The following is a 27381-nucleotide window of genomic DNA, read 5'->3' as shown; positions in this document are numbered from 1 at the left end:
GCTGCATAAGACCAAACTTTAAAACCATGTAAAAAACGTTTTCACACTGAAAACTTCGTGAACAAACATCAGAGCCTGTCCTTTCAGAAAAGTGATTGTTCCTTGTCAACCTGCCGCCGTTCTTTGCTCCAGGCTTTGTGAAATAATCTCTCTGTAGTTTGGCTTTTTATTTACACTCGCTGTCTCTTAAGTAAGGATACTGACATGAATAAATGATATAACTGTGTCTGTCTGTCCTTCTGTCTGTGTGTCTGTCCCTCGGGGCAGCTCAGACTAAACAAACAGCTGTGTTTATGAAGCAAGGAAGAAGCCACAAGGGTTTTCTGTTGACTGCTTCATTTCACCACAGACACATGCACACATCCACGCTCAAACACACACTCGAATGTCCCGCGCTCTTCATTTTTTACCTGCCCTGCTCTGTTGCGTTTTTGACCCCTTGTGTGTTCTACCCTGCTCGGTCTCTCTCCTCTGCTCCCTCTGCACAGTGTAATGCTCGTTCGCTTTCAGACCGAGAGGAATGCCACTCCGTGCGACCTTTAACCCACAGCAAGGAGGGGTGCTGGTTTAGATGAGGGAGTGAGGGGGCAGCTGCAGTCATGTGCCCAGGCCTGGAAAGAAACACACGCACATGCACAAAGAGCCAGGTTGTTAGTTCGAATACACACAGTCTAAGTCTTGCAGAGTTTTTTTTTTTTTTTTTTTGCCTCGACACAGCTCTAAATGTGCTGCTCTCACCCTTCTCTTTGTGACTCTGAGAAAGTGTAGGATGCTGCGCTTTGGTCTGTGTGTGTCTGTGAAGACACGAGTGGAGTGCAGCCTTACACAAAGGCATTATTGTTGTTGAGAAGGGGGCCTGAGGGGAGGCAGGCAGTCTGATTGGTTAAGACTATTGTGTCTCACTTGGCCCATTCTCCCTGTCACTGAGGATGTCATTACAGTGGCTCTCCAACTCTTTCTCTCCTCTCATCTCTTACAAGCCAAAGATTATCTGAGGACTTGAGTTATTCACAGAAACACAGAGAGTAAGCAATGAAACTGTCACTTCACAAGCCTCAGACTTAGAGCGCAGACACTGGCGTTATTCTTCAAGAACGCTGTGAAGCTACCACTAACAACTGTTTGCAAGCATCCTTTGTTGGGAAACAGTTTTGCTCCTCGGTAATGGTAAATAATGGGTTTATAATGGTTTAAAATGCCCCAATTTCCAGATGGCAAAGAGAACATCTAATTTTCTTGTCTTAAACGTCTAAAGATGTTTCAACCCGTTAGGCATTTGAATATGAAAATTGTTGAGTCTTCATGGTTTCTGTGTCTGATTGTGTAGACCTGTTAGGATGCTGCCTATACATCTATGGCTCCATTCAAACTTCGATTCAGATTGAAGTCTTTGCCACATTGCATGCATGCACACGAGAAAAGAAAAGGGTGAAAGTAGGAGGAACCTCTGCGCTTGCTGTTCAAGCAAAAAAAAGCAAGTCACACCATTTGTGTACCTTTTCAGGCTCACTGTTTTTTAAGATTAATAATAAATGTGTGGATAAAGAAATCTCCTCTCTTCTTGCCATGGGACAGTTGCTATATTTATATCCTCTTACATAGAAGAAACATAGTTCATGAATGTTGGAGTGAATGGGTGAATGGGAAGCATATCTAAAGCGCCTTGTAAAGCATAGACACGGTTAGAAAGGTGCAACATAAGTGGATCATTTACCATAGATGGATTGATAGAGTGTGTTATTTGTGAATAACTAAGTGAGTGAGGCTTTGCTGCTACAGACCACAGAGAGGAAGTGTTTAATTTCAGCACAGCTTCTGTCTTGAATTACCCATCATTCCACACAGGAAGTCATCCCTTAGAGCTGCTCATTCGCTGTTAATTGTTTCCTGTTGTACAGAAGTGGTACGATTGGGTCATATGGTGCACAGAATACATAAACAACATGTTCTATTGTTTTTTTTTATATTTTTCACTGTGCTTTCGTGTGCGTTGGTGCACTGTTTACTTCCATTGATGCAACAATGAAACAGTATTTTGACTCGTGATGAAGCATGCAAATCAGTATTAGATTTGGTCTTTTGTGTGTGTGTGTGGGGGGGGTGTTGCCAGTCTCTGTATATGTACATTTTCTTTGTGTTTGCATGTGTGCAGACTGACATGTGTAACACTAGCCATAGAAGTTCAGCCACATCTATAATAGGACCAACTGGTACATAATCGCTGTAATAATGCCTATGAAACAACTCTAACATGGCTCTTAGAGCTATTCAGAAGCAGGAGGTACATACGCCTGTGCACACCATTAAAGCTAATAGTGGGGATTAGATGTATACTTTGTGTAGTATGTAAATCTGTCTGCCATTACTGAGCGGGTGAAAATCTCAAATTGCACCATAATAACATGCCTTGGTTCAGCCAATCAGGTCCTTTTGTTCAAATTGAGTCATCAACTTGTGAGCGTGTGCGACAAGGAGACTCTTTGGTGTTTTGCTCCTATCTTTAGGAGCTCTTTTCTGAAGGATTACTGCTGTGGACATATTGGGGGGGTATGTTACTTTAAACCTACCACTGTGCTTTGAATCTGGCTTGTACTTTAACGTTATCTAAAGGTTGTTTGCACTGTAGATCGAATGCTTTATCATGTCCAACAGTAAGAGCACATAACAGCAGCACGACAGAAACGCATCGCACAAAAATAGGTTTGTGGTTCAAATAATCAATCGCCTGCTACAGTGGCTGTTGGCGAATCACAAAGTGTATCGCAGAATTTGTCCAAGAGAAGAAGTTTTGAACGGAGACCAATTTTTCCCCCCAACTTTCCCAGAAGCTGAACTTTGTCTGGCATAGATGCCACAAGATTTGAGATAGACAGGCGGCTGAGGGAGAACGTGCTGAGTAAAAACAGACGTACCGCACAGACACAGATACACACACACACACAATTTTAGACTTTGGGCCTGATCCCAGTCATACACAAACTGTCCCACCTTGAAAGCCCCTCCTCTTTCCACCCCTCTCTCCTCCCTCTTTTCTCTCTCCCGCTGTGGGTCTCCTCAGGCGCATGAATGGAAGTCTTTATTCCCGGGAGAACTGGTGGGAAGAACGAGAGAACGAGAAACAGGGATGAGGGGGTGAATGGGGGTGGGTGGAGGGGGTCTGTGAGAGTGGCCGCAAGATCAACACAGTGCCACGGCTCCTCTTTTCTCCTCCATCGCTTTTCTCTCCTTTTCTCTGTGGCCCCCACATCCTCACCCCGCCCGCCTCTTCCTACCCCGTTTTAAGTGCTGTGGATACAAAGCCCTGTTAGTATTCATGGTGTTTGTTTGCAGAGGAGCTGTGTGTGTGTGTGTGTGTGTGTGTGTGTGTGTGTGCGCGCGTTCACAGAGCTGTCAGAAACACAGATCACAGGGAAGCAATGCTCTGAATGGAGCTGGAGAGAAGCGGGCACGATGGGGAGGGGTGTGGGGGTTTGGGGTTTGAGGGTGGTGGTTCCCACAGGAGGAGAATGGTCAGTTCCAGAAAAGAGAAAAGAAGAAGAAAAGGATGAGGAGTTGGGGGGGGGGGGGGGGGGGGGGTTGTACTAGACCACAGGAGCACAGGGGGGACTGCATGGTGTCAAAACCAAGAGAGTGTGTGTGTGACAAGGTGAGAGCGAAGGAAAAAGACAGGATCATATCAATCATAAGGTTTCAGAGGGAACGAGCAGTAAACGAGTCTAGGCACCTCTCTTCTTGTTTTTCGTCTGTTCCTCTTCTTCCCTCCCTCTCTGCAGTTCTCATTCTTTTAGAAACCCCCCCTCCTCCCTCCCTCCCCCTTTCTCCCTCCCCGCTCTCCGTCTCTTTCTCTTTGTGTGTCTCTCTGGACAGCTGCCCAGTTCCATACACAGGGAAAAATGAAACACTCTAACCACTGGGCGTGCAGCCAAATAAAAGGCTGCGAAAAACTATTTGAAGGGCAGCGTGTTTGTGTGCGTCTGGGCATGGAGTTTGTGTGTTTGTGTGTATGCTTGCTCGGATATATGTGTGTATGTGTGGGTTGTGAGATTTGGGTGTGCCTGGTTAGGGTGTTCTCTCCCTGTATAATGGTGCAACCAGGGCGCTCAGTCTTCATGTGTGTGCGTGAGCAAGAAGCGCTATTTGTCACCTTCCCTTGCAGCAAACTAGAATCAAGAAGAGTGCAATATTTTGCAGCCAGACGTCCATTTAAATTGGCCTGCTGAGTGTGATGCATTCAAAGACACACACGTATCTGTCAGTAAATATATGCTGACTCATTTGCAAAGTGCCTTTCAGTTGGGTGATTGCAGCACTTAGTCACATATTATCCATGACCTCCTCTGCTGCTGCGCTCTGACCTTATCTGATGGTTACATCACCTCTGGAAAGGAATGCATTCAGGTGTTGGGACTTTTTGTGACTGAATCGAAGTTGCTACAATGTTACTTACCCAGTGGAGGGAAGCTTAGGCATGGATGTTGATCGAGCTGGTGAGGTAGTACTCAGCAGCACGGCTCTGGGAGCCTCACGGAAAAGCTGAGGACTCAACCTGCGTTTGCGATCTTTATCTTTATTGTTGCCTGGAACTTTTAGATGAAGAACTGTGTGAGAAAGGTTGAAACCTCACAGGTCTTGTGCTTGTGAGCTGTGTAAAGGTCAGAGTCCATGCTTGTGCTGATTCTCTGTCCGCTGCCCCCTGCTGCAGGCCCACAGTAACACATGGAAGTGACGGCCTATTTACACAGAACACGACAAGAGCACGGACACCTGACTCGTATCAGAATCACTTTGCCTTGTGCAACAATGTTTTTAATGTAGCTTTGGTCTAGCCATGCTGGCTTGTGAGTTCTTCACAAGCCTGTGATAAAGGCCCCCATCACTGTGATGTAAGAGTAATGCAAATCATGCAGTGCATGGATATCAAAATGTTTAGTGAATCAAATGAAATTAATCAAATGAAAACCTGACAAACTGCATGAGCAGCCAAGGTTTACCCAACCAGGAAAAGGTGAGAGCAGTGCTGAGTTCACCCCGTGTTGACTAAAACACAGACAAAAGTAGCTCAGACTTTATGACCACTATTTTATGTTTGCTTGTGTCAGTATCAGACAGTGCGGGCATTTTCCCTGGAAATACCTCAAGAAGTGAGACATAGAGGAGGGGTGATGCGGGAGAGGGAGGAAACTAAGAACAAAAAGCTGAACTGGTGCCAATAGAACCCAGCCTCAACCGGAAAAGGGGAGGTGGGGAGTGAGTGCTGTTTTCTCATTTTTTGAAAATCTTTTTCTTCTCTTTTTCTCTTGTATCTCTAGTAGGAAAGGTGTCCGTGACTCCTCTTTTTATTATCTCTCTGTGGTTGCTTTTGTGGTCATGGGGAAGGATGCGTTTTATATGTGTGTGTGTGTTTTAGTGTGTTCGCTTGCCTTTTTTGTCTGTCTCACTTTAAACATCCCCAGTCTACCTGACTGTCTCTGTCTTCTGTGCCCTCCTTTAACCTGAAACAGCAGGTACTCCAGAACAGGTTAAATGAGAAAGCAAGTGTGTATCAGGTGTCTGTCATCTTATCCTTGTATGGACTCATGGTGTCTCTTCTCTGGTGCGCACATGCACACACACTCTACAAGTGAGGACACCATCCCATTGTGTTTGCAACACAGATATGAGAGAGCGTATGAATTTAAGTCCTCACGTGTGCTGGCTTTGTTAATCATTTACAACGCTCAGCGTTTACTTGCATGTGTGCAGGGTGCGTTTTCACCTGTGTTTTGTGAGTTGCGTGGGACTCGGTGCGTGTGTGTGTTTTTTTGCGCTTGTGAGTTTGCAGCTTACCTCTAGTCAACAACAGACAGCTTCTGCAACGATTGTGGAAACAACTGTCACTACTTCGGTACTGAAAGTAGACAAGACAGTAGAAAGAGTAATAAAGAAGTGGTAGAGGAGCCAAGGGTAGAGCAGGACTTGCAAGTGAAAGATAGAGCGTCCAAAAACGTACACTGTCCTGAGAGCTCATGTATTTCATTTGGTGCGTGCATGTGTAGAGCATCTACTCATATGCTGGCATCATGTGTTACTATGCGCAAAAACAAGATTTTATAATTCCTTTGAGAAGTGTACATCCACTGTATACAAGTGTGAGTGCGTCTGTGTGCACTTGCACGCCTGTGTGTACATGCTGAGAGGCAGGCCTGTGGTTAGGTTACATCTCCCTGCAGCGCAGCAGAACAGTGTCTTGTTGCGTCATACTGAGTCTGTTAATAACAGCCTAAACCACAAAGGCCATCCGCTGCTCTATTTCTCATCCTCCAATAGTGCACTGATTATGCAGCAGTGATATATTTATAATTTGATCTTGTCCAATACAGCGCATTAATCTCTCACATATTCAGTTATGTATGTACAGCTGTAAACTGGGTCCTATGTAAAAGCTGGCTTGAAATTTTCCGGTTTTCCTTGGAAAAAAATAAACATAGGGAAATTGCGTCATAGTTTTAGACATTCGTTTTGTAAGGTGTGAGGTTGTCCGTCCACAAAATAAAGACTGTCTGTAGCAATACATTCTGGAAATAAGGCAGGGACTTGGCTGAGTTAAGCTACTGTGCATATTGCTTCTTGTATTCAGACAGTCCCAACTACATCCCCCCAATTCTCACAGCATGCAACATCCTTGCCACAGGAATTTAATTGCTCTGTAAACAAGCCTTTTGTTTTGTTGCGCTTTTGTTTGCTCATACACAAAAGATGTATTAAAGTCTTCAGTTCTGCTGTGAAAAGAGATGAATGTCATATCACGGCACAGCAATTCACTGATTTAATATGTGCTGACCGAATGAAAATGTATGCTAAACTGGTCTTTCTCCTACATATGTATTATCTCTGTGAAGACTTTCTGATTCTATGAAAACAGGCACCAAGTAGTTATAATTTCCTGATCACACTGTCATTATCATAACATTTGTCTGTCCCTGCAGCTATATAAAGCTGTCACGTGATTGCAGTCTGTATGTAGTAACCAGTCTATGATTCTCTTTTCTGATGTCCCCAGACATACGAGCGCCAGTTCAGAATGCCAGAGCAGAGAGAAGGAGGTCTTCTGCAACTACTGGGAGATCACACTCTGCCCAAACACCAGCTTCGCAGCTCCCTCCTTCCTACGCACACACTCTCCCACACACAGCATACACAGCACACCCTCACACAGAAATTACAACACACTCATGCACATCAACCCCAAATCAGTCCAGACTGGATTACGTCTACAGAGACTTCTTCATCCCCAGCCCAACCTGCAGACTCTGACCCAGCCAGAGATTTGGCTGGAGCCAGCAGAGGTATTTTGCTCAGTCCAACACAACCTTTCTCACGAACAGCAACACAAAGTCCCTCACCTCAGAGATCCATGACTCCAGACCTGCAGCTGCCAGTGGTTACAGATGCCAGCATTCTTAACCTCACCTCCCTGAGCAGGTAGGATTATTCACTGTTGATACTGTACGCTAGGTGACTTGAAAATAATTATTCGTACACGTGCTGAATGCATGTTATTAGTAAAACAAAACATTTCTCTCTACTTGTGATGGTAATCTCTCTCTCTCTACAACTCTCCAGGGGAAAAGGTTTGCAAGAGGTCAGTGAACAGCTTTTTGGTAACATCAAGAGGAAGTACGGCAGGAAGGACTCGCAGAGGATGCTCTGTAATCCCCACAGTGCTGATACACATTGGGGAAGGCAGCCAGAGGGAGGGTCGGAGAGCCCAAGTAATTCAGAGGAGAGGCAGAAGTACAGACAAGAGGAGATGGTTGAGTGGTTCCATGAAGAACGAGAGGAAAGGAGAAAAGATGAAAAAGAGCAAACAATTGCTGGGAGGAGAGGAGATGAAGAGGAGAGAGGGATGCCCATGCTGGCAGAGGAAGGAAAAGGAAGAAAAAGGCGGAGGAGGCCCTCCTTTGACGAGTCATTTTCTGTGGAGGAGCACTCACAGCAACAGGCTCTGGATACTACAGAGAAACCCCAGAGTGGGCCCCCAGAACCCAAAGTAGCACACAAGATAGAGACTCACAAAAATGATTTGCGGCTCACAAGTCAGGCTGATGGCAGTGGAGACAGGATAGAAAAAACAGACAGAGCAGATAAAGGTGACAAGAGAGAAAAAGGAGAGAGGGCAGACAGGGCAGAAAGAGGAGAGACAGCTGCGAGTAGGCTAGACCAGGAGTCAGATCTGAGTGCTAACCGAGTGAAAAAGAACCCTGTGGGTCGTCCTAAAAATGGCACGGATACCCTCAAACTCAGAGAGGCTACTTACAATCACATTAGCAAACCCGGTCTTAGCACGAACCCCAGACTCCCCAGCCCCAGCTCTAGGGGAAGCATCAGTCCTGCCCCCAGCCCTAAATTCAGGGCTAACATTAGCCCTATACCGAGCCCTAGACCCAGAGCGGACCTGAGTCCCAGCCCGAGTCACAGCAATAGCTCTGCAGCCAGTTTAAGACCAACCAAGGCTAATGACAGATGGTCCTACCTGAAAGCTAAAAACCATGCCAGTCTCACTTCACCCCAGAGAGACAACCTGGGTAGCCCCTCAACCTTAGCAGATCCACCCTCTGCTTTCCCAATCACCCCTTCTAGTCCACTCTACACCAACACTGACAGCCTAACTGTCCATGCTCCCATTAAGAGGAAACGGGGACGCCCCAAGAAACAGCCACTCCTGACAGTTGAGACCATTCATGAGGGCACCTCAACTTCACCTCTGAGCCCACTGGCACGGGAAACCACCGCAGGGCTCAACCGTAGAAGAAAGACGCACGCACTAAACACCTTAGTGCAAATGGCCTCCACAACGGCCAATGGTAGTACTAACAGTCTGAAACTGAAGCGTGGCAGGGGCTATTCCAGGCCAGTGAATAAGATGAAGCTTGGAAAAATGCAGAGCATCCTGAATGAGATCCTTTCGGGATCAAATCAGAATGGCACTCTGGCTCTGAAGTCATCCTCCGCTCCTGTTGCCACAGCTATGAGTGCTATGGCATCCACCATTGAGGCTCGGTTGGGAAAACAGATAAACGTCAGCAAGAGAGGAACCATCTACATTGGAAAGAAGAGGGGGCGAAAACCCAGGGCAGAAACCCAAGGCTCCATCCCTCCAAAAACCACTAGGGACAAGCCACCGATGTCTGTTTCCATGTCCAGTCTCTATGAGAACACTGCAGTGCCTTCCACCACCTCATCCCCCAGTTCTAGTGCTCCATCTCTAAGAGCCAGCCACTTGGATACCTCCATGCCGAGTTTGCAGCCCATCTCAGCCCTGCCCTCCAAACCACCAGGCAGGGGCTTTCTCTCAGGGGGTTGGAAACTTTCGCCTCCTCGCCTTCTGGCTAATTCACCCTCCCACCTGTCAGAGGGGGCATCCGTGAAGGAGGTGACCCTGTCTCCCATCAGTGAGTCCCACAGCGAGGAGACGATTCCCAGTGACAGTGGAATTGGGACAGACAACAACAGCACCTCAGATCAAACTGAAAAGGGTCACGCCTCTCGTCGCAGGTGCAGTACACTGCTGTTTCACAATTGAACCGTAACTGTTTATAGATCAATCTAACAGTTTATAGATAGTTTTAATGGGATTTTATGTTGTGCTCATACAGGTACTCATTTGATCTGTGTGGGTTTGAGTCAGTGGAAGCTGCAGCCATGGATGCATCCAACAGGGGCGGCAGAGCACGCTGTGAGCGGCAAGTTACTGCCATTGATAACTTTCTGTCACAGCAGGAAAAGAAGCAAAAGCATCACCGCAGGAAGAGGAAGTGCCTACAGAGCCGTGATCATCTTCACTTTCTTTCTGAACTGGAGGAGGTTAGATACAATATGATAAATCATGCCTTTGATCTTTGACTAAGCATTGTAATGTGCGTGCACTTTATGTAGGCTGTGTTTTAAAAAAATATTTTCTTGTTTCAACTTCACTCTAGGTTGTGTTGAAGCTCCAGCAACTACGAGTGTCTCACAGAAGATATACCTGCTACCCCCAGCATCCATATCCTTCCATTTTCCGCCTCAACTTTCATCATTACTACCCAATTAGCTACGACTCCTACCCATGTGACTCTAGCTCATACCTCCGCAGGAGTGCCGATTTGAAGGCCAAGAGGAGACGCGGTCGTCCAGCCAAAGCCAGCGAGCCAATCACAACAAAACTGCCTTTTGTTCAAGGATACAGTTATCCGCTGGGAGGGGGAAATTACTATGCAGCACCGTATGCGATGCCTTATGCACCTCCTCTGAGTCTGGGCTACTTTCCCCCCGCTCCCCCATTTTACCTGCCCCACCACTCACTTGGACCAGCACCTCCATCTCCTTTCATGAGACCCGCTGTCCCACCTCCTAAGGCTTTCCACTCCAGTGGACTCTCAAAACTGCAGGTGGGGTCCAAGATTCGCGGTACTAATAGTTCATTACAGGGTCCCCCTGTAAGAGGAGAGGGTCTGGGATCCCTGAGCGGTGCCAGTGCAAGTGGTCTTGGAGGCGTTCGCCTCCATAAGAGGAAGCACAAGCATAAACATAAGCACAAGGACGAACCACTCCTCTCACCACGCGACCGGCAGGAGTTGGGTGGACTTTTCAGTGGAGCTAAGACCAATGTGCGCCTCAGCATGCTGAGTGAGAGGAGGGACTTGGCCGGTCAGGGTTCTTCAAAGCATCTGGAAAAGCAGAGGGGCAATAGTAGAGACTCAAACCTGGGATCTGGCCTAGGGATTTTTGACTCAGACCAGCTGTCCACACACTCTCATGCTGACAGTCAGTTTCACTCCCGTCAAACTGCGCAGCCAGTAAAGAGCTTCATGAGCAGCTACAGCAACCAATCGCTGCGGTCGGAGTCAGCTTCTGACCTCTTTTTGGGTTCACGAGAGGATGAGTGTTTAGGGAGGAACAGGAGGACCAGGCTCACTGTGTTTGGAGATCAGGGCTTAATGTCATTCCAAGCGGCCAGGCAGGAGCCAGAGCAGATGAAGTGCTCCAGTCCATCCCTCACTGGTAAGAAGCACTTAGGATTCATTTTTTAATCCTACCATGTATTTCCAAGGCAATGCCCAGCTTCTCTATTACGATTCTAAAACCATGAATGCAGGAATTGTTTAGATTTTGTTTCCTGTGTTTTATGGAAATGGTTCACTCAAGGTTATGGTTCAGCTGTGGAAAGCTTCTGATTGTAAAGCATAAGCAGCACGGGTTATTATATTGCATCCCTCCTCGTGTAAAGCACAGAGAGTGGTGCATTAGTGTTAAAAAAATAAATAATTCCCTCAATAATACACTATTCAAAAAATGTAGACAGTTTTAAAAAGTGTCTTCCTGAAATCACCTGTTTGCCCACACATTTAGCCAGTGAGTTCACCGAGAGGGGGGCTTCGTGTACATTCAATGCTAGCTCGCTGATGTAGGGAACAGTGCGTGAGCTTAGAGTAAAACAAAACTCAATATGCTGTAAAAGAGGAAAATGGACACGCACACATGCCGTTACAAACCAGTTATTTATGATCCTAAGTGCTTGGATAGAAGGCCACCGGACTTCTACTTTTGGCTCTTGAAGATGATTCACCTCACACTCAAAAGACTTCCTCAGTACTAACAAACAAATGGAGGAGTTTAATGCTTATAAGCTGTTGTTTGGACATTCAAAGTTAGTCGCTGAGATCATGCTTGTCGTTTGCCCACTCAGTAATTGTTTTGGTTGTTTGGGTAATCCATTAGAGGACGCTGTACTGTATATGATATTTATCTGTCAAGGCTTTTTAAATAAAGTCAGATGTGAGAATGTTTGCAAATATAATTGATTATAGATTACAATGTTACTCTCTAGCACAATGATGAAGAACAACTGGCTGTATAGCATTTGGTCAAGCTTAATAGGGATTTTCTGGTTTTATCATATGTGTCAAGGAAATATTTGTTCATAAATGTGCCATGAATGCCATTATCCAGACTTAGAGCAGACAAAGAGGCAAGTTAAGTCCAAATTCTCACTACCAGAGTAATGTGTAATTCGGTACATTCTGTATTCTGCTGTCTTTGAGCACATCTGGCTGGGGATAAAGAGAACGTAATGCATGGATGGAGACGACTATAATTCACCAATCTCTCCTTTCTCCCCACACTCCCTCCCTTCCTTCTCTCCTGCCAATGCCTTTGCCAGAGATATATTATTCACACAGTGTGATTTATTTTCTACAGACACGCCGTAAAAGGCCCATGCCTGTGTTAAAAGAGCTGGCTGGCAGCCAGGGGTTTAATGACTGGGGCCTAGTCCAGTGGTGGGGAGGAGAAGCCAGGGGCTCGGTTAGAATCCACCCCCCTCCACCCCAGGGGATCCAGGACGGATGACTCATATACACAACCCACCCCCACCCCCTTCTCATCCCCACCACATCCATATTATCGTTATAGTGCCTCTTCTACCTTGCATATCCATCCCTTTCCCTTTTGCTGCTTCTGCAGTTCTTGCCGTTGCGTTCCTCTTTTACTTCTCTCCCACAGTCCTCCCATCTATACACAGATTTCCCTCATTCCTCTGCCTCTCTCTTCCCCACTTCCCTTTCCCTTTCTGCCTTTTCCCCTTGCCGCCCCACCCCCTCGCTCCCCGATTACCTTCTCTGTTCCCCAATTCTTCTGCCCCTGCTCTAGCATGACTTACTGCTTCACTTCACAGCTTAAGTCCAATTAAAACGCAGGCGTGTGCATACGAATGCCTGCTGCACACACTTACACATGCAGGCATATACTCACATGGATTGATGGGTCCACATGCACAACCTGACACAGATGCAAAACTCATATGTTTTAACTTGAAATTATGAACGTGTAAATGATCAACATTTCTATTATTTATACATGCAAGTGTGTGTGTTATGTGTTTATTTTTGCACTAATCAGCTCTCACTGCATGTTTGTTAGACGGATAATTGCACGAAAAGCATACTGTCATCTACTGAATTAATACCAATAATTTCCCTATATCAAGTCAGCTTAGATTTGATTATTCTAGAGCAAATAAAAAAATCTCAAATGTGCCTCCAGGTGCTTTAAAATCAAGAGTGAATGAGACACTCTTTGCATGTGTGCGCATTTACCCCGGACAAGGAGAAAGCGGAAGAGTAACGATGGAAGCACGTCTTATAATAGGAGAAACAAACCAGAAAGCAAGTGAAGAGACACATGGGACAGAAAGAGGCAAGAGGAGCAGAGAGTAGAAATCTCCTGAACGATAATGATCAAGATTTAAAACATCTGGATTGAGTCAGCGACAGTCACCGAAGAGAGCTCCTCAGCAAAGAGCACAAGTCACATGACTTGCTGAAACACATGCGTGTAGATTCACCTAATTTTATACTTTAAGAATGACTTTATCCTGTCAGAGGCCTGGTATCAGCAATGACACCAGCCTTGTATAAGTGGGCACAGATCTCAGTAAATATGTGACTTCCTATTCCTCAGAGAAACAGGTCCTCAGTGCTATATGGCCCCTCACACTGCTGAAGGTCACCGGTTTTATGTTCCGTGTATGGAGCTCATAAATTTCTGCTACTTTGTAGTGTGTGTACGTGTGTGTGCTCACTTCTGTGCAGCTCATAAACTCCTGCTACTTAGTGCTTTCTGCATTAACTAATTTCACTGCCTGTTCTGAATTCTTTGGCAACAATAGAGAGATGTATGCTGAGTTTTAGAGTATGCAACAAATGGGAGCACACTCATTGGTATTACGATTCCAAATAGTTTTTTCATTATTTCTCAGTTAACGAGTAGAATATTTCCCTCCATGAGCAATCAAAACTCTAAAAGACGTTCATTTGACTTCATTCTTATTGAAAATACATCCCCGAGGCAAAGTCACTGAAACCGTTATTACATTTTTCATCACTGCAAAGAAAAAAAGGTCGAGTACTCATTTGATTTACAGTAAGCCTAACTGCATGATAACTGCATGGTTGTAAAATGATCTGTGAACACCAAAACCTTCTTAGGTTTGCACCTGCCTCAAACTCGGCACAGAGGTTATCAGTGGTTCTATTACAGCTCAGATAGTGTGAAGGACATGGCATAACGTCATCATGTAAGGAGTGTGTCAAAACAAGAGAGGAAAACGTTGAATATTCTTTGCCACAGAACTACAAGATTTGCATTTTTAGAAGCAATCAAAAAACATTTTTTGGCTCAGATTGGATTCAGCTTGTAGTGGCATGACGACAGTGATGCAGAGAGATCAGAGTGAAATGATACGGGAGTGCATCTGTGCAAAAGGTGTTGGCATGACATCTACGGATGGAACCATAAATGCCTGTGGGAATACCAAAATAGAAACTGAATAGATGGCTTCCAGTCAGTAGAAGTTTGGAAAGAAAGGTAGTCCACAACAATGTGAAATGCTCACAAACATGTCAACAGAAGAAAAAAAGTGGACACAATTTCAAATAATGTCATGTGACTTTAATCCAAATAAGTGCTTGGGTGGAGAAACACAACCCCTTCAGTAATGTTAAAATAGATTCTCTATGTTGGTACTTTATTGATAATATGGTAAACATAAACCATTACTTTTACTTAAGAGCAAATACACAATTGTTCAACCAAGAATTAATTACAGAACATCATACATTTTGAATCATTTGACTTTTAAGTGATATGGTACAAGGTTGTACTCACTTCTGTTCTTTAGTGTGAAAGTAAGCCAGGCTATTACTTTGCCTGCCTTTGATTTTAATAGAATTTATGTAAGTACGCTTCAGTAAAAGTTATTGGTAAAATATTAAAACACCACAAGCCATATTCTATGGCTTAAATAGACTAATTCTCAATGCCTTGTGCATCACTTTTTACTTGTTATATTTCTAACCAGCCAGCCATGATATTTAGAACTGCCTCCGTTTAATGTGGTCAGTAGTTATTGGAGCAATACACAAACCTGCTATAATGTACCCACAGGGCTCTGGAGCAAGAGAAGAAAAGCGATAGTTACAGAATCCAGGAATAGGAGTAAAACCTCAAGGAAAAGAGACCCAGCATGCTGTATGTGCACTGCTTGGGGACCAGCGGCTGATTGTGCTTTTCCTCCATTTTGGCTGTTGCTCACTCTGAGCCCTGGGAACAGTGCCCAGACAGGGAGGAGGGGAGGTTTCGAGTCTAAGAAATGCGACAGAGATGAGAAACAAAAAGAATGACAGGGCCGGACCGAGATCAGGAAGCAGTTTCTGAAATAAAGACGGAAATGAAATGATGCAGTGTTAGTAGGTTTAATTCAAAATGAGAGGGTAGCATATTGACACCCATGAAGAGCCGAGAGGAAAGGAGAATTAGAGTGATGGTGAAAGGGGGAAAGAGAAAGAATTGAACAGCATGTAAAGGGCATACTGCCCAGTTCATCGGTGTAAAGGAAACAATATGGCTCCACTTTCTTCTGCTCAACCACTCTGAACTGCTGCATTCATCATTTCTACATGTTGGGCATGTGCATGTATGCATGTGTGTTTGTGTCCGTGTGAGTTCATGGATAAGATTGCGGATGTTAGTTTCTACTTGTGTGTGTGTGTGTTTGGCTTTTTGGCAGCCTGTGCTCCAGATGCAGTGGGTTGTTTTTGTGTGGCGACATATTAAATGGTTGAAGGAGACATTTCTGTGGGTTTCCTGCGAGCAGAATAGGATCTCCTCTTCTCCCCTCTCCTCTCTGCTCTCTAGTAGACAATTACAGGATAGAATCTACTCTCCTGGCTCAGCTGGGCTTTGAAAAGCTTCCATGAATATCTCAAAATTAGCAGGAAGCTCTTAAAGAATAAAATGACATTCTCTACATGAGCTAAATTGCGTGATGTCTTCCCCACTCTCTGCTAACATGAAGTTCTTTTTTTCCTTGATAGGCATTGATTTGCTCTTTATGAACCCTATGACATCTCACCTCTCTCACTCTCTCCTCCTCTACCAGGTGTTCCCAGTAAGCGAAGGTATAAACGTCGTGAGGTGGAACAGATCCAGAAGGACGTTAGAAGGATGCATTCTTTGAACTTTGATCATGTGCAGAAGATCCTCCGTGCCAAGCGCCTGCAGCGACAAGCCAAAACAGGAAATAATGTCATCAAAAGACGGCCTGGGCGGCCCCGAAAACAACCCTTAGAGGAATCAGAGCCGGCCAACATTAGGCAGGAGGACTGGATGGACAGTCGTGGTTTGGACATATTGACCAGTAGAAGAGGTGATGGGAGGACTCTGGGGATGCCTGTCCTGGAGAGGTGTGATAACCTGCCAGGTAGGCAGAGCAACAGGCCGAGCTTGACCCCCGAGCCTCCAGAGTTCTCCAATCATGACTCCATCTCAGCAGCTATTGAGACCGTGGTGCATCAAGCGAGGTCTGTACCTCCGCCAGCTAAAGGGGGGAAACGCAGAGGCAGGGGCCACAGCAGGGACGAATTATGGGCTCCTACCAGTCAATAGAGCTGCAGGAGGATGCAACCCCAGAACTGAGCGGAGAGCAGATAACAGAGTCACAGCTGCTTCAAGCCTATCAAATGCAGTGCCCTTAATGTTGGGACTCTTTGGTGCACTTTGACTTGTTTCTCTTTTCTCATTTGTCGTGAGGAACTCAATGGGTTAGTGGCGCAGCAGGAGGAGAGAACACCTCCCTCAATTTGCTAAACCCAACCAGACATGGGCCTTTTAAAGATTCATTGGACCTTCATTTACAATGGCACTATATGGTACTATTTGATACTGAATCTGATGCTATAAAAGTGTGTGGTACTTATGATAGTGTAGGATTTTATGTGATTCTTTATGTATCTGATACAGTGATGTGTATGGTACTATATGATACCGTAACTGAATGTGGCTTTAGCCATATATTTACCAGCAAGGGGAGGGGGTATGGTTAATATAAAACTGTGCAGCTGTGCTTATTTTTGCCTTTCTGTGGGAGCTTGTCAAAGATGTGCGGGATAATACATCAGTATTTAAACCACCTTACCCTATCTGTGTTTTTTTGCTTCCATCCTTCAGTACTTTCTTATATTTCTTGCGCTCTATGAGAAGTAAAATACACTTCCTGGCAGCTCCTCTTCCTTGCTTGACACTCTCTCCCAATGTTTTAGCCCTACCTTGTGTCTGCTGCTCAACTCCATCTCCCTTTGTTGTTTTCATCTATTCCGACTGATGTTTTAGAGCTCCCATTTCTTGAGCTTCCTCGATTTGCCCCCTGTGTCATGTATCTCTCCCTCCCTGCTCAGGCGTCTACTGGGCAGTGATGTAAAGGCAATATGGTGGATGAGATTGTCCCAGACTGTACATAGAAATAAAGTCCACTGTTGCCTGCCTTGTACAATGGGAAACCAGCTCATAGATGTGTACTGGCATACAGTATATTAAATAGAATTGTTGTACCATAGACAATGAAAGTGTGTATTGTTTTATAACCAAAAACAGACATGGGTGCGACTCAAGACAAGTTTGTTTTCAGACAGTAAAAACACATATATTCATTCATAAACTCATTTGTTGTGTTAATATTCGGGGGGGGGCATTGGATACAGGAGGACTGTCAGGTGTGTTTTTGGTAAACCTTCGAGTTGGTTTAATGCACTATTAAAAACCATTCACTTGCATCAATCAAATGCAGCACTTACATGCTTGTTTTAGCCTTATGTTTTGGCATTTGCTGGTTTGGTTAACCAGTCCAGAGAGCATGCATTATTTTAATCAATTCGTATATGCAGGCTGCGCAGCCAAAAGCGTAAAACCGAAGCCTGAGTCTGAATCGTGATTGGACAGTCCAGCAGAAGAGGGCTCGCATTCAGTGTTTTGAAAAGCTAATCCCTGTCTTTCTACACAACATGATTTTCAATTCATGTCCTTGCAAATATTTTTGGAAAGTGAATTCAGTATTTAGTTTTAGAAACCAAAGTCTCAGTATTCAGTGTATGGATGTATTATTTAAAAGTATCTAAATCAGAGCTTGACAAACTCTCCACCATGTTGGCAACAATGTAAAGCATTCCAATGTGCACTGTAGAATGTAGCCATTTTGTATTTTTGTGTCAATATGTCAAGCTTTTCTTAAACTCTATCTACAGTATCTGTGACTTTGGGAAGTGGTTGGAATTTTCTCGGATAAGTATTTCAGAGTATGAGCAATGGATCGGTGTTTGTTTAGCAGCTTCTAATTTCAGGAGACTCTGTTTTCTTCGGGTGGGGTGACATTCTCGGTTGCAGCAGTTCAACTTGTGCCTTATGTTTCTTTCTCTCACCAATTACATTTGACCTGAGAAATATAAAGTGGCCCCAGAGAGTGACCCAAAATATTCATGATTGTTTTATCGGTCGCAACGCGCGTCCTCGTCATCAGAACCCTGACACTGCCTGTGTCTCTTCACAGCTTTCGTTGTTAGCATCCTCTGTCATCGGACACTGAGTCTGTCTGTGTCCCAGCTTCCTTCTAATTTTTTGACCCATTTCGTCATGACAGAGCTAGAGGGGCTGGCCTTACTGTATTAAATACCCAACATTTTCTGACCTAGATACCGCTGCACAGCAGCGGTGGTAACATAAAGACACAGCGTCAGCTTTGCGTCGATCCAGAGATATTAATTGTACTCACTGTCTTAGATATATAATTGAAGATCATCTAATCTCCCCAGTGATTAACAAAGTTATCTATGTTATGAAACTGGTTATGTACTGAGTAAAGGAGGAACAGAGGTGGTTGTCATGGAAACCACATTCTCATATACTGTTGTTTGCTATGCATCAGGCCACACCTGGCAATGACCTTGAAAGGAATTTCTGTTCTGGGTCCACCCTTCAACAAAGAGAAACAAGTGGTCTTATTTACTAGATAAAATTAATTCATGTAACAAGAATTGTGAATAATACCAGTAATAATTTGTAATAAGTTGTGCAGAAAGTGACTATCATTTCATGAAAACTATAGTTACTGCCACTCTATGCAGTACAGCCTTAAACAGATGTAAAACTACAGTATTGACGTGTTTGTTGTAAATAGTATCATGTCCATCCTGCTTAGATGCCGCTTGGGCTCAGCCATGCTGGGGCTGTTTCCTAAAACCACAGCAGACTATCTGTCTCCACCAAGACTTCTCTAGACCCAAGAAAGCATAAGGAAGCTGAGAATTATGTACAACCCCAAATAAGAAAGAAAAAAAAAGGATGTATGGGGGGGAGCCCCTGCATTTGACTTGACCTTAAGTTTAGCGCAGACAGTGTGAACCTAAGATATTTCGTATTTTATGTCATCCACTTGATTTTCTTTGTTCACATACATCCATTTTCGCTATTAAAGCACATTCCAAAAATGTTGGGACAGCAAAGTTTTACACTCACTTAAGACATTCTGGTATTTTTTGTCCTAATCTTTCTGCAAACATGCCTTCTGCATTAATGCTGCGGTCACAGAAGTGTAAATGAACCCCATGCCATCACAGAACCTGGCTTTTCTACTTGTGATGAAAGTCTGGGTAGTCTTTTTCTCTTTGGTCGTCACTATTGCACATTCCCACTGTGTGATGGTTAAATCTCAGATGCCTCCAAGCCCATTAAAAGCATCTGTTAATGTCACCCTGTAATGTTGTTCTTGATAAAGACTTCCCACAGTAATACAAATTTTGTAACATCTGCTACTGATGAATAAAGGTTCTTGATCCAGGGCTGTCTGAGGGGTCGAAGATCACGGGTGTCCAGCTTAGTCTTGCACTCTTCTCCTTAATGTAATGTATCTCTGATTATTTGAATCATTTAACGATATTATGCACTGTCGAGGGTGAAATGAGGATAAGAGAAAGCAAAACTTTTCCTACCTCATCATTAGTCCTAAATTGCCCCGTCCCGACTTTTCTTTGGAATGTGCGGCAGGCTGAAAATGCAGATATAGTTATATATTGTAAGTATATTAACATATTAGATTAAATCAAATTGATAAGACGAAAAATGAAAAATATCATGTTTTTACTGTCTCCACTGTGTTGAAAGTCAAAGTAATGCAGGAATCAATTTTTTTTTCCTATCGCCCATACCTTCTCACCTTTTTCTGAATTTTATTTTCATATTTATTAAATTCCACAGTATTTCGACAATATTTTGTCATCTCTTTAGCCCATTGGATTAAAAAGAATGCTAAAATGATCTGCCTTACCATGCTCTTAAAAAAATTCTTGGAGCCCCATTGTAGTGTACTCGACCAAAAATAGGAATTCCGGTTGACTTGTAGCTACTTTGCCTGCAGCCAATTGGGGCAGTGCCGTAGTGTGAAGAGCGAGCAAAAGGGTTATGTGTTGGGGGAGTTCTCAGAGGAAATAGCCAAAAATACTCACGTTCTAACGTTCTTGTGCTTAACCTTGCTTTGCTAGATTACTTTTAGTGGGGCTGCAGTCTGTTGTTGTGAAAATGAGATCTTGACATGTGGGCCGCAGTCTCTGGTGTTAGAGTTAAAGGCCCAAGGTAATGTCTGTCCTGTCTGTCTCTCCTACCAGCCAATGCTCCGGTGCCTTCTAAAACTGACAAGTATTGTCCTAATCCAGAGCTTTCACTCTACACGGAGAAACTGCAGAGTGGATGTGGTTGCATATAGGTTAAAGGGTCACTGTTGTAATGTATTAAACAGCCAGTTTGGACCAGTGAGTACCACATAACACTGATATAAAGATCCTTGACCTTGTCTTTGGTTCTCGCACTGAGGGCAGCGCAGCAGTGTTTGATCTTACATTAGTGGCAGCGGTGTATTTACTGTGCAATTACTCACCATGTCAAAATAGTAACTATGATGAGAGATCCCGGCACCTAAATTTTGATTGCCCCTCCATTCCTTGTGTAGCATACAGGGATGAGTGTCTACTCATGGGATGAGGGGTCATGTAAAGCAAAAGCCTCATAAATGTACACATTGTCATCATCACAGCATATGTTCCCATTCTAAGCTATAATGTCCTACAAAGCTGAAGCATTGAGAAAACCAATAAATTTACTTCTGTAGAGCACAAAGTGAGCTCTTCTAACAGTGTGGGCATATTTTAGTTTGTATACATAGTGTATTTGAACTTTTTCTAGAGTGGGTTTCCTTTATTTGCATGCTCAATTTGATTGTATGCATAAATATTTTAGACAAGCCGAAAGTTGAATTTCAATCGAATTTGAAGCAAGACTTGTACATTGTTTGATATGTTTCTTTTTGTAATGAATTTTTTAATTCATGAGGCATTTTTGTACATTGTATGAATATTAAAAACTGCAAATATTTGACATATAGAGAAAATACTAGTTGCGCATGCATATGCATATATCCTTCACAGTATATATGTGTAAATGTACACATATATTTTGTATTTGCATTTGCCAGCATACAGATATATGTCCTAAGCACATATATACATGTAATATATATGTATATCCATGTCTGCTGGCATGCTTTTGGTCATGTTTACCTTTCATGATCTTGTAGGTTTTTTTTTTCTTTCCTCGAGAAGAAAGGCTCATTCTTTTGCTACCCTTCTGTTGGCTGGCAGCATTGAGCACTTATTAAGAAGAACTACAGTTGAAGTTGTTCATGTTATCCATTGTGTGAAATAATAAATTACTTTATTGACAGCTGATGGTGGTGTATGTTTTATTTTTTCAGGTTAAAATTGCATTCATCCTCTGATCACCTAAAAAAGTGCTGGGCCCCACGCTGAGATTTGGTGGTGTATGTGAGTGTGTGCAGCATGTGTGTGAACTAGTGATGGAGCAAGATGACTGGTGGGGGCTTGCTGCACTGTTGATGCCAAATGTTACATAGAATCAGTGACTGGATGCTTCTCCACAGTGTGCCCATGAGTTGCAGTTAAATGAGAGGGAATCCTCTTCATCAGGTATTACTGCAGCCTCACTCGTCTCGCACACACATACCTACACACTTTTACTCTCCCACTTGTTCATTAGCCAAGTCTTCATCTCTGAATCCTCCTTGCGCTAGCCCATCAATGTCAGCTCTAGGTGGGCTGGGCTGCAGGCTGTTCTGTTATTGGACTGAGCCGAGTGGGAAGTGCCCCACTATTGGCTGCTGCCAACTAGTAAAATTCTTCTGTTACCATGGTTGCAGGGTGAGCTGCCCAAATGTGTCTCAGTGTATCTAGTGGTGCTGATGGAACTGTTGGCACCACTGGTGTTGTGCTGCGAAAAAAAAAAAAAAAAAAGGAAAAAGAAAAATCCCCCTTTGAAGGAAGTCAGAGCTGCAGTGAGGCTGCACCCAAATCATTTCATACTGATGCCTGCAAATGAGCCCGCATGGCATCTCTCCACCCTCTGCACATGGGAGTGGTTGAGATAGATGACGATGAAACAGCACTTTAAAACGCATCCTGCATGATGAATGTACTCTTTATCCAAAGGGAAAAACAAAATAATCAATCAAGAGTTCGGTGTAGTAATCTTTTAATATTTTTTATTTTTTTTTTTTAATCACATTTGGGTTCAGAATCAGCTTTATTTGCCATGTATGTGCACACATATAGAATTTATGTATATTTAAATGTAATGTAATTTATGTATATGCTTCCTCAATAAAGTACTAATATTGAATTAAATCCCGGATGTTGTCCACTGCAAAGCTCCAGGTACAAATATTACATAACATGACATTACTTTAGATCATAACGTTACTACATGAATGTTGAAATGTTGGAAAAGGTCAGAAAGCTCCAACTTTCCCGAGTACATTCCTTTATGGACTTGGTGAAATAGGTACTCAGTAAAGAGTTGAGTTCTGTTTATGGAAGAAGTTCCTAAACACAACAAATAGTACTTATTTCATTTTTTTGACAAAGTGACTACTGTTGCAGGCCCTGTGTCAGATTGGTGATCTGCCCAGGGTGCCCCCCACCTCATGACCCTGAGTAGGATAAAAGTGAGTATTATACAAAATTGATGGATGGATGAACTACTGTTGAAATATTTACCATTCTCTGTTTCGCTCTGTCCAACAGTGGGGTGTATATTACAAATACGACATGCTGTTGAACTGTTTTGTCTTATTTCTTTTCTGCTCCACAGACTGATGAAATATTCACCCTAACCCCTGTAACTCTGTAGCAATTTTCAAAAAGTTTTAAAACATATTTTATGACATCTGTGCATGGTAGATGTATTTAAGAACAACAGGAGAGCCGCATTTCAACGAAAGTAAATCTTTTCAGAGTTGGATCAGTGCAATATTACTTGGACATTGTTGTCTCTCAGAAAGTTTGGGAGAGGGAGGGCTTATAAAGTGGCTCTCATAGCCGGGAGCTGCAGGTTTATTGTTCTCAAACTTAAACAAAATTTGGGAGGATCTTCCTCCCAACCCCACTGTGGAAATTATTTTCTGTGGAATTCTGTGTATGTAGTATTTAGAGTTGATGGAACCTGACAGTAGACCTAAAAATACCCATGATCCATGCTGACTAGTAATTATTCCTGTACTTGATGACATTTTTTAATCACAGAGACCAGAGTACATAGTTCTGCTCACTTGGACTGTTTTATTTGAAGACTATCATGTGTAATTTTCCCTGTGAAGGTAAAACAAAAAATCTCTGCGCACAGTGAAATGTCCAGACGGCTCTGTTGCCGTATTTGAGTGTTGATTAGTTTACAGGGCGCTTTTCCTGTGCCTCACAAGATCACTCAGTGTCATGTGGCAACGAGTCACTGGAGAAGATTAGCTTACAATAAAATGAAAACAAAGTCTTCCTCTTGGCATTTCGTGACCTAGCAATGGCCCAATATTGGCAAACTGCATCCCCAACATACCTGCTAGCCTTGAGATTGACCTTTGTATGAATCAAATCATATCGCAGCATATATCCCTGTTGTACTTTCTGTAAGAAAAAACAATAAGTTACAGCTGAAAACAGAGCCTTTCTTTATTTAGTTGTATAAGGTAACAAACTCTTGTATTACCAACATCTTCAGCAAAATAAAGTATACCTGTAAGCAAACATTACTTGTGCTGTCCTCTTGCAATTAACCTCCACCTGCAAGTCAACAAAATAACTCTTTAACCTATTCTTATATAATTCTTTCACTGTCTTTGTGGTTACATTGATATTGCAGATTTAATGCAAACCTCATGTGTCCTACTAGTTTGCGGTGTAAAGATTGGAGTCACCTCAAGTAATGTACAAACATTGCCGAGTGGTACATTATTTGATATTTTTGATTTGTTTGCCACATCCATTTTTTCAGTTTCAAATTTTGCACTTTCAAAAAAAACAACAACAAAAAAAGGACACAGAGCAAAAGTTTGGGCACCCGACATGGTTAGTGCTCGCCAACACCCGGCTTATTAGCACTGTAGCCACCTTAGAGTATTTCTGTTCCTGTTTGGGGAAATTTTGCCTGTTTTAGTGACAAACAGCCTTCAGTTTTGTACAATTCTTTGGCTGATTTACACACGCTCTCCCTTTTATGGTCTGTGCACCGGATTTCAATTATCTTTGGGCCATGGGGCTGTGAGAGCCCAGGAAAATCTGTCAGCTTCAGTCCATTATGGATTTTGAGGTGTGTTTGGAATCACTGTCCTGTTGCAGAAGCTTCAAACTTTTACTTACAGTTTAATGTTTAGTTTCCTACTGAATCCACACTTCTCCCTACCAGTAAAATGTTCACTGTGCTTAATGGCTGCAATACAAACCCAAAGCATGTTCAATCCACCACCGTGCATAACAGTTGTAAACAGTTGGGGGGGGGGGGGGGGGTTCCATTAAATTCTGCTCTCCTTTTCCTCAAAATAAACTTTAGCTAACTCACTAACTTGGTGAAGTTTTATTTGAACATCATCAGTCCCCATGAGTCTTCTAAATGTTAAGAACTTGTTTAGTGGTTATTTAATGTCAAATTTTTGCACTTGAATAGAGCAACGACGACCTCTCCAGGGTCTGATCAGTCTTTTTCAGTCGAGCCTTGTTTTGCCTACTTAACAGTCCTTTAAGATCTCATCACTAAGTTTGCAGCCATCCAGACCTCCACCAATCCATGCTTGATTACATAATGAATGCAAAAACAGCCAGGTAAGCTTTGCTATCTGCTTGGAGCCCTCTCCTGTTCTGTGGGCATGATTTATTTGTATTTTCAGAGAGCTTTGCATGAAAACAGGCACATGTGATCAGAAATTGTAAAGTGTTGGCATTTCCAAGGCATACCACATTTTACTGCTAATTGTTAACACATGGTTTGGCCCAAATATTAGAAAAAAACATTGCTACAGTTTGGCATCACTTCCTGATACTACAGCCCAATACAAGACAAAAGACAAAGTGAAACATTACCACCACACCATTTCTGTGCCTCTAATGTGACTCCAATATGGTTTGAACACGTGAACACATCTATCTGTTACACATTTTCTTGTGAGACGGGGCTGGAATGAGCCATAGCCCTAAAAAGTAAGGCCAAGCCCAAACCTTTGTATGACTTTTGCTTTCTTTAATTTAACTGTCAAACTGTACAAAAAAATAATACGTCAATCTTGCATAGAATCTAGAAAAAATAATGTGTGAGGCCTTTCGTAGGCATCTTTTGATTTTTATTCACTTAAAGGTAGGGTAGGAGATCCTGGATTTTGAGTCCAGCGAAGCTGCATTTTGAAAATACACAGGTAAAAAGTCCCAACCCTTTTCTTCACTTTCCCCCCGAAGGCACACCTCTAGAGTACATGAACGCGCACGAGCACGAAGGTGCACGAGCGCTGTTCTGACAGCAAGCATCGATCGTTGCCGTATTTAGTATTTAGTATTTAGTTTATGCTAACTATACGTTTAATAATGCTAGGTGCTAGCCAAGCTGGCTCTAGTTTAGCTTCCTGCCAAGCTTCTGGACGCGTAATTCGTTCACGGAGCAGGGTACGCGCACAGGGGGGGAAGGAGGGGGAGGGAGGGGCAGATTGCAGTTTGATAGACGGCATCAGAATCCAATCATTGTGAACGGGTCCGTTCACAATGATTGGATACTGTTTTTCCTAGATTGTACGTTCTAGAGGCCACTAAAACTTTTCATATTTGTGTCAAAACTTTTAATTAATTGGTTGCAATGGGGGTGTGAAGAGTATTTCAAGCAATATGTAAAAAAATGTTCCAGAAAAAGATCCCATACCCCGCCTTTAACCATTCACAGTACAATTTATTTTGACTTTCAATGCCAAAACACTGCAAATTTGTATGATTTTAATGACACTTTTTGTTTAAGAAATTTCAGAAATGATGTGGGTTTTTTGCTCAACCATTTGTTCAAGTTGTTTTGCTAAAGTAAACTAACTGTCTTCTGGCTCCAGCTTCGTAGCAACCCAAGAAAATAGAGAGTGTGGAATCGATGGTCTCATCTGATTTCCTGCAACAATGGGTGCATGTCCAAAAAAGTTGATCTATCTGCCCTGGAGATATTTTTCTACAAGTCACACACTCTGCAGAGAACAAATGTATTTCGAAAAATCCAAGCAGAGCCGGACTTGTTGAAAACATCCGTTTTTAAAAAGTATTTTCACATCTGCGATTTCTTAAACTAGCTCCTTAGCCATCAGCAATGACATTTTGAGTAAAGTTGCATGAGTGAATGCCAATGAATACCAGATTCTGTTTCATGCATATCCAAAGCCACACAGACCACCAATAACAAACAGAGCCATAAATTTACAACAGATACTCCTGCAGTCCTGGCCAACTAACAAGGAAGCCTGCCGTAACCAAGCGTCCCCTCAATTTATCTCTGTTGGTGTTTTCAGAGGATGACTATTGCTTGCGTTCATGAAGATGGATAGAGCAGGCAACAACTAAAGCACCTCCTACCTCCCTCCTCCTAAATTCTTCTCTGCACTGTGATGGGAGACACCATCTGGTGGTGAAACATTACAATGCGACTTCAGCCCTCCAAAAACCTTCACGTCACATCCACAGGACACAGAGCATCACCTATCTGATTGCAGTAAAAGCAAGAAATGTGACGGCTTCTCACACACAGTTTAAGAGGAAGGAAGATGAAATCCCTTTCAGGATTCGAAGGATAAAAATCTCCTCCGTGACCTGGAGGAGTCAAACGTGCACACCTGAGGTGCTTTATTCACTGATCCACTTGAGACATCAGTGCAGAAATTACTGTGGCTGAACGGTGGCTATGACTGTGTGGGGCGGACAGGAAAAAAAGAAAAAAAAAGAAAAAAAAAGCAGAGATATGACAGAATGTGTTCTGCATGGAGCCGGCCACTGTTGCCACGGTGACAGTGTGACTCATGGCAGTTTGATTTGGGTTTAGAGTGGTGCCCTGTTTTGTGTGAGATGTGTGTGTGTGTGTGTGTGTGTGTGTAAGAGCATGTACCTGCCTGCATAAATGTCCTTATATTTC

The 27381-nt window shown here is 43.2% G+C and overlaps 1 protein-coding gene across 2 annotated transcripts in view; it reads left to right on the top strand.

Moving 5' to 3' along the window:
• Positions 1–21623, top strand: part of setbp1 (SET binding protein 1) — a 36267-nt gene extending 14644 nt beyond the window's left edge. For both annotated transcript variants that reach the window (XM_075468090.1, XM_075468091.1), the window contains exons 3-7: positions 7040–7461; positions 7603–9534; positions 9636–9843; positions 9960–11022; positions 15959–21623. In XM_075468090.1, coding sequence (XP_075324205.1) covers positions 7040–7461; positions 7603–9534; positions 9636–9843; positions 9960–11022; positions 15959–16464 — 4131 coding nt within the window. In that variant the 3' untranslated portion in view covers positions 16465–21623. The remainder of the gene's footprint in view (positions 1–7039; positions 7462–7602; positions 9535–9635; positions 9844–9959; positions 11023–15958) is intronic.
• The last annotated feature ends 5758 nt before the right edge of the window (positions 21624–27381 follow it).

Source organism: Odontesthes bonariensis, chromosome 6 (assembly GCF_027942865.1).
Source record: "Odontesthes bonariensis isolate fOdoBon6 chromosome 6, fOdoBon6.hap1, whole genome shotgun sequence".
In the NCBI taxonomy this organism is placed as follows: Eukaryota; Metazoa; Chordata; class Actinopteri; order Atheriniformes; family Atherinopsidae; genus Odontesthes; species Odontesthes bonariensis.
This window is presented reverse-complemented; position numbering and strand designations above follow the sequence as displayed.